General features: G+C 32.4%; 1 protein-coding gene across 1 annotated transcript; it reads left to right on the top strand.

Annotated features, from left to right (window-relative positions):
• Positions 1–6,434: 6,434 nt before the first annotated feature.
• Positions 6,435–8,124, top strand: LOC136209134 (uncharacterized protein At3g28850). The gene has a single exon (XM_066000513.1). It carries the CDS (start codon positions 6,664–6,666, stop codon positions 7,870–7,872), a length of 1,209 nt encoding a protein of 402 aa, XP_065856585.1. The 5' UTR covers positions 6,435–6,663; the 3' UTR covers positions 7,873–8,124.
• The last annotated feature ends 240 nt before the right edge of the window (positions 8,125–8,364 follow it).

Below are 8,364 nucleotides of genomic sequence, written 5' to 3'. Positions count from 1 at the left end.
AAAAAAAAATTGAATATTTACCTTCAGAAATATAATACTATTTATCGTGACCAATGAATATAATGGTGGAATACTATCTATCATGCTTTATATAGAAGTTTATTTGTGACTTTTGGATTTTCTTTGCTTTGTGTTTTTTCATCTTCCCGTAACTCTTCCTTCCTTTTATTATTTTAATTAATAGGCTAGTAATTATTTAATATATTATAAATATAAATTTGTTATTTTTAATTAATTAAATATTTTTAATCTGATTTTTTACTATGTTGACAACTCATCAAAAAGACCTCTAAAACACTTCTTCTCATTTCTCTCTGCTTTCGTAATTATATATAGTATAGATTATATTTCTTAAAATATATTAAAAGTAATAAATTTAACTTAGGTTGACATAATTCATATTACTATTTGACATAATTATAGATAATTTTTTAAAAATGAATTTCTATATAAATTATTTGACATAATTTCTATATAAATTTCTCTAAAATTTATTTCATTCGTTTTCTAAAAGATATCATTTTAAAGTTTTAATATATAGATTAAAATATCTTAATTATAATTAGACTTTTTTGCACATCTTTTTGTTTCCTCAAAGTGTTTTTTCTTTATTAGTATTTTTTTTTTGTTGGAGTCTATATATTTTATAAGAACTTTTTTTTTTCCATATGTACTTACATCTGTTATTTATAATTCTTTTTATTTATATATTTTTCGGGTTTAACAAGACTGAAAACGTTTTATCTTATCCAGTGACGAATACATGTTTGTTTGGTTGGAGGGCCGATTTTACACGTGGTGTGTAATTTTTTTTTTTTTTTTTGCTAAATTGAACTTGTTCAAATTCTTTTAGTATAAATATAAGTGTTATAATCGGAGTGGTCAAGAACCCAATTTTTTAAATATCAATGTAAAACTTTTCAAAATTAAGCTATATTGTGTTATTAATACGTAAAAAAATTGTCTAATAGAAAAAATCGGATTTAGAGACGGCCTAAAACTTTTCGAAAATTAAGCTATATTTGGATTCAAGGACTGCCTAACAGGCAAAAAAAAAAAAAAAAAAACAAAAAAAAAAAAACAAAAATTGGAATTTTTGATTTAGAGAGAGAGCCTAATAAAATCTGAGTCAATTTTGGAATACTAAGTCAGCACCCGATTATTATTTCTTGGAAACAGGGGCCGAAACCACCACTGCCTCAAATTTCGTAGAGACAGAGGATCCAAAACTACTTATAATCATGATGGTTCCGGTGGCCGGAAGGTCCCGGGCCACCCCTATCTCCCTCCTGATCTTATCCGTAGATCGCTAAATCGCTAGATCTACGATTTAACAAAGGCTTATTAGTATGAGTGGCCGGATTAACTATAAAATTTATCAACCATTTAGGTTGCTTTGTACTTCTTGGTGATCTTCTGGATCAATATTATTAGATGAGGTCATAACTGGATTATTGTTGTTGGTAACTATATCAATGGATTGGAAGTAGTATCATCCTATACTGCAGGGACCAAATGGCAATTCGTTTGTATAACATCATTTTGAATAACAATAGGATTAGAAATATCTAGTGTAACTAGGATTAGGACTGTAGTCGAGTTGAGCCGAGTTTTGGCCTGTTCAAGTTAGGATCGCTATAAAATTAACGAGCTCGAACCCGAGCCGAGTTTTGGCTTGCTCAAGCTCACAGCTCATTAGAAAATAAACGAGCTCGAGCCGAGCTTCGAGCTTGTTTCGGGTCCAAAATCCTATTTGAGTTTGGTTCATTAAGAAAATTGTCTAACCATTAACTGTTTGTGAGTAAATCGTTAATTATATTTATTAGGTTTGCTCGCAAATAGCTCTTTAATTGTGTATATAAACAAGCTCACAAGCAAAGTTCGTGAATAAATAAACAAGATGCTTACAAATAGTTCATCTATTACTCGGGTAAACTACACCTATGGCCACTGAACTTTTCCCATTTTCACATTATGACCACTGAAATTCATTTCTTCTCAGTATGGCCACTGAATTTTACACTTTTTAACACCGGTGGCCACTCAATTTTAACTAACTTCTCAAAATGACCGTTAACGACCTCAAAATGAAAATATTCAAAAATTGAAGTTGTTCAGAATAATATTTACCATGAAACCACATTTTTTATTTTCGAAAAATATATTTTTTTGGAGCTTTCTCTCTCTAAAAATTCACTTTCTCTTTCCCAACCAAACAACATCTAAATGACCTCAAAACGAAAATTTCAAGAATTAAAGTTCCTTAAAATATTATTAATGCTTTGGATTTTTTACTTTTAGCCGTCAACGGTCGTTTTGAGGCGTTGAGTGGCCACCGGTGTTAAAAAGTGTAAAGTTTAGTGGTCATACTGGGAAGAAATAAAGTTCAGTGGTCATAATGTGAAAATGGGTAAAGTTTAGTTTCCATGAGTGTAATTTACCCTCTATTACTCATTTATTATGTTTGTGAACCAACTAATCTAATAGTAAATGAAATAATATTAAGTTTAGATATTTGTGAACTAACATAAAACTATATAGTTTGCTACAAAACTAAAATTTGTTCATAAATGTTCCAATCGAGCCTGCTCGCGAGCTTTCGAGCCGAACTTTGGTCAACTCAAGCTCAGCTTGTTTACGAACCGAGCCAGTAAATCGTGCTCACGAGTACAAATCGAGCCGAGCTTTTATCGAGCCGACCACCGAACCGCTCATGAGCGACTCGGGTCATTTACAACCCTACTTATAAGAACCCCAACAATCCATATGAATCAATTAAAAAAAATAAATATTGATTGTATTGAACTATTACAAAAAGGTATTCACCATATTTGCTCTTAAACACACATCACAACTAGCAATTGTAGTACAAGTAGGAATTTCAAACAAATGTGACATATTCTCCCTAGATATACATGGCCTAATTTTTTATTCCACAATTCATCATCAAATTCTTTGTTACATCATAATTATTCAATTACAGATAATACTAAAGTTTTATTCATATATTGATCTAGTACAATTTGAGCAAGAAAAATATTAGACAGATAATACAATCCATTTTTCATCATTCCAAATTTTATCGTTGCTTCACAATTCTTGCACTGCAAAGCACATTATTTAGCCGAAAAATGCACTGAAATATGTTGTTCCTACAATAATTTGCCGACTCACGGTATATTTCACTTGAAATTGAGAACATAGAACACGTTCAGTGGTTTAAAAAGAACTAATGAAAATAAAAGCGATTTAGTTTATCTGCTGTTTACTATTATTGTTTACTATTTATTGTTATTGTTTCTTAATTGCTGTTGAAAAAAACTGTTTTTTTTTTAAAAACCAGTGATTATCTGGTTTTACACTTAGATATATATTGATCTAGTGTAAAACCAGATAATTACAGATGGCTCGTGTCTTGTGGACGGTAGAATTGCGACTGGTGATGTTTTGAGAGACGTGGATGGTACCTGAGTGTCTGGTTTTACTCAGAATCTAGGTGTGGGCTCGTCCTTCACTGCTGAGCTCTGGGGGATCTTCTCTGGGCTTAGGCACGCCAAAAATCTAGGTTTGAAAAGATTACTTGTGGAATCGGACAACCTAGAAGTGGTTAAAATTATCTCTGATAACAAGACCTTGAGTTTGGGTAGCCAAAATTTAGTGAAAGGGATCAGAAGATTATGTTCTTCCTTCGACACCATCAACTTTGGACATGTCTTCAGGGAGCAGAGCAGGGTTGCAGACCGCCTTGCTGCTACTGAGGGCCATGTGAGGATGTTGGGAATCTCTACTTTCTCGTCTCCTCCGGATTTCCTCTTCTTTTTGCTTTCAGATGATCTTGTAGGGGTTAGCTTTCCTAGACTAATTCCGGATTAGTTTGTGGGGTTGTTTGTTTTGTTTCTCTTTTCTTTTCCTACCAAAAAAAGAAGTAATTTTACATTTTATCCCTCTTATTTCTAAGAGGAGACTGGACTAAGAGTATTTTTTTTTTTCTAAATATGCTTTTAAATGAGTAAAAATCACAATTTATGAGTCTCTTATTTTATTTTTTCTTTAAAGAATGTAAATAACTAGTGGATAGCTACATTATTACCAAAAATGACTTATTATTTGAACATTATTTATTCTTTTCAGTTGATTCAGGCTCAATAATTTATAGCATGCTAAATCTGCCTCATTGATGCTACCACCAATAATTCCCATGCTTTTTTAATCATAGCAATTAAAATAATTTCCCAATAAATGACATTATAATAAATACTAGTATGTGCCTAAATTAAGTATAAATATTAATTAAATCCCAAATTTACATTGCATTATAATAAATACTACTACTAAGTAAAACTTTAATTAATATAATAATTTCCTAATGAAATTTTAAAGCTGCAATTATTCCAAGATAATTTAACGAATTTCAAAGCATACATTCAATCCAAACAAACACACCCATCCATAAACTTACTTAAAAAGGATCAAAACCTATATACTTAGCCTACACCTTTTTCAAATCTCTTTTTAAATTTTGTTGCCAAATAAATTACTAATAAGTAGTTTTAATTTGGGTAATTAATTTATTAATCTCTATATTTTGACAAAACACACTGTTTAGTCTCTGTGTTTTCAAAAACACACGGTAAAGTCCCTAACGTTTTTCTCGGTGAACTGTTTAGTCCCTAACATTTTTCTTGATAAACTGTTTAGTCTCTGCCGTTAGACTCTCATGAAGATTCTGTTAGTCAATTTGGATTTGCGTTCTTCTTTTCTATTATTTTCCTTTCCTTTAAACTCTAATGCATCTGAAATCAACTTTGAGTGTTTTGTTCTTGATTTTCTTCTTAATCGTTCAAATTCGTAAGCATTGGGTCTGTTCTTTTTCTTGTTCTCCATACAAATAGCTTCTTCTTCTAAATTGGATTTCCTCTTCTGAAGTTTGAAGGTAAATAGTAAAGGGTAATTTAGTCATTTCCGAAGTCATAAACGGTAAAAAATCTAACAAACAGACGGAATGACTAAACAGTTTACTGAGAAAAAGGTTAGGGACCTTACCATGTGTTTTTATAAATACAGAGACTAAACAATGTGTTTTGTCAAAATATAGGGACTAATAAATTAACATTCTTGATCACATGCACCTTAATGAGCATGTAGAATTTGCTCATTCACCGTTAGATCTAGGCTTATTAAAATCTTAAGCTGAAGATTCAAAGCATCATGAGGTTTAGATTTAATAAGCCTATATCTAACGGTTAATGAGCAAATTCACTTACTCAGTAAAGTGCATGTAAAAATTCCCGAATAAATTAATTACCCTTTTAATTTCAATTTTGCTCGTAATAACAATTTTGACAATTATTATTTCTCCATAGCATATTTATGGTTTTTTTTAATGTTCAGATAGAGAAATCTCCAAATATGATGTTTTTGGAAAATAAAAAATATAGTTATATAATAATTGTGATACTAAGCAATTTTAATTCTTAAAAATTTTTATTTTTAGGTCGTTAATGGTTATTTTTTAAAGTATCAACCTAAAAAATCATTGTTTGTAGTAAATCGAAAAATCTCACTAATCTCCTAATCGAAAAAAGAGCTACAAACATGTAATTAACAAAAAAAAAAAAGATGAACAGGCAGTGCAATGGTTATCGAGTTTGAGAATGAACGAATTAAGATTTTACATACAAAACACTTCAATTTAAACCTAACATTTATCAGGCAGTGCAATTTCAAATTCATTAATAAAAGATGAACTTTTTTTTTCATTAATAGAAGATGTACAAATTCAAGACTTATTAGGTAGCTACAACTTTCGAGATTGGATTATAACAAAACATGAAGTTATAAAAGAAAAAAACTCAGATGTTGCTATTTACCACCCCCAAATTGTTAGTTACCGCTTTCTATTGGACAAATTTGTCCTTTTCATATTGTTTTTTCAAAACTGAAATTTTGTCGTTTTTGCGAATTTTTTTTTACCCTACCGCCTAAGGTAAAAAAATAGTTCTCGAAAAATGTACCTCGTCCAATTTTTTTAACTCGTAATCATCCATTTTCGGAGTGTAACTTATCAATTATTTTCAGAATTTCAGTTTTGATCGAAAGAGAGAACCCATTCAATAACGTATATTTTCACGAAAAATGTATTTCGTCCAATTTTTCCAACTCGTAATCATCCATTTCCAAGGTTCTTGGGTCGTAAATCATCAATTATTTTCAAAATTTCAGTTTTGATCGGAAGAGAAAAAAATTCAGTATTTGAAAAAAGAAAATTGAAAAGGGCAAAATTATCCAATAAAAAGCGGTAACTAGAAATTTAGGGCGATAAATAGCAATCCACTTAAGCTTAAAATTACATTGCGTATTAAATATAAGAGCTAAAATTACAATGTGTATCAAATTTAACCTTATCCCCTAAAAAGAGGGGTGAAATTGAAATTATCAAGAAACTAACAGGAACTTTAACTAATAACTACAATTACAAGGAGTATCAGACAAAACACTAAGATCTATTCGAAAAAATTCGACCGTTAGGCCCTGTTTGCAGACAGGATAACCGTTACAGCACTCGAAAAAAAAAAAAAAAAAAACTTCCCCCATTTCCACTTTCTTCTCTTTCAAAACTGCTAAAATCCAACCAGAAAACCACCAGAAACCCCACAAAATCAAATGGGCTGCGTTTCGTCAAAGATGTTCCGGGAAGAAGACCGCCACCGAGACATCATCGTCAAAAATGGCGGCCGAGTGGGTCTCAGCCACATTGTTTCTCTCACTTCAACTACTTACGGCGCTCTCAATCTCGACATCAAAGAAAAACAGAGCAAGAAAGAGGAATCGCAACATTCCGGCGAAGATGAGGAAGAAGAAGAGAAGAAAGAAGCAATTAAGGAAAATCAATCCCCAATTCGCGATGATCCGGAAGTAATCAACACATGGGAGCTCATGGAGGATCTTGAAGATGGAGTACCGGTTCAGAATTCGAAGAAAAGCCCCAAATCGAGAGGTTTAATTTTAGGGTTTGCAGATTTCGATGCTAGAACTCCGTTGAGGTTTTTGAATCAATTTGGGTCTCCGAGAAAAGCAAAGACATTTGGGGGAAAAGAAAATAAAGTAAGAAGAAATTCCGATTTCAGCCCAAGACCCATTCTCAAATCAACGAAATCGAGCAAAGCAGTGCTCAAATTAAGTTATCCGGCGAAAGAATCTCCGGTGAGAAACAAAACAGAAATCACAGATTGTGATAATTCCGGCGGATCATCAAGAAGGAGGAGTTTCAGTCCTTTATTCGATCCAGAACTCGTAGCATTATACGAAAAGGAATTAACTTCCGATGAAGAACAAATCAAAACCATCATTTCACAAACCCCCAAAAAGATCAAACCTTTACAATCTTCAATCCTCAGTTCTTTCGAATCAAAATGCCCGCCGGGAGGGGAAAACTCAATTGTGATCTACACAACAACATTGAGGGGAATCAGGAAAACATTTGAGGATTGTAACACAGTGAGATCAATAATTGAATCACATGGTGTTCATATGATAGAAAGGGACATTTCAATGGATTCAGGGTTGAAGGAGGAGCTAAGAGGACTAATTGGATCCAAGGAGGTGAAAGTTCCATTAGTGTTTGTGAAGGGGAGGCTGATCGGAGGTGCGGCGGAGGTGGCGAAACTGGAGGAGGAAGGGAAATTGGGGGGTTTGTTTGGGGGGATTCCGGTGAGGGTCACCGGAGGGTGTGATGGATGTGGAGGGATAAGGTTTATGATGTGTAGGGAATGCAATGGAAGTTGCAAAATGTTGGATGTGGAAGGGAAGAAAATGGTGAGATGTGGTGAGTGTAATGAGAATGGGTTGATTCAATGTCCTATTTGTTGTTAATTTTATGTTTCTATTGTATGAAACTGATTTTTAGATTATGGGGTTTCTTTGATTGAAACTTTAATTAATGGGTTGTTTTTGTTAAGTTTGTTTTGTTGAGGTGCTAAAAAGGTTTGTTTTAGACCTCACTTGTTGTCATTGTGTTGATTATATATATGAAGATGAAATGCTTTGTTTTGTTGAAATTGTATTATGTTGTTTTTAAGTTGGGTGTAAAACTAGATTAGTCCTTCAACTTGTGAAAATTGATTAGTCATAAATCCGATGATGAGAGAGTGAAGAAGACACAGAGATTATAATAGAGAGAGATTTGAAGATTTAATGTAATTACGTTCATCTTGACCAAAGTTAAAGATATTTCGACTTTGAGATGACACAAAAAGTGTACATAAGAATCCAAAATCAAGGTGCTCCTACGAATGGCAACGGGTAGGGTATCTGCGGGTAGTGTCAATCCCAAACCCTTACCCTTTTAATTTTTAATTATCCGTA

The sequence above is a fragment of the Euphorbia lathyris genome, chromosome 10 (genome assembly GCF_963576675.1).
Source record: "Euphorbia lathyris chromosome 10, ddEupLath1.1, whole genome shotgun sequence".
Lineage (NCBI taxonomy): Eukaryota > Viridiplantae > Streptophyta > Magnoliopsida > Malpighiales > Euphorbiaceae > Euphorbia > Euphorbia lathyris.
The sequence above is the reverse complement of the archived record's forward strand: the minus strand, read 5'-3'. Positions and strand labels throughout refer to the sequence as shown.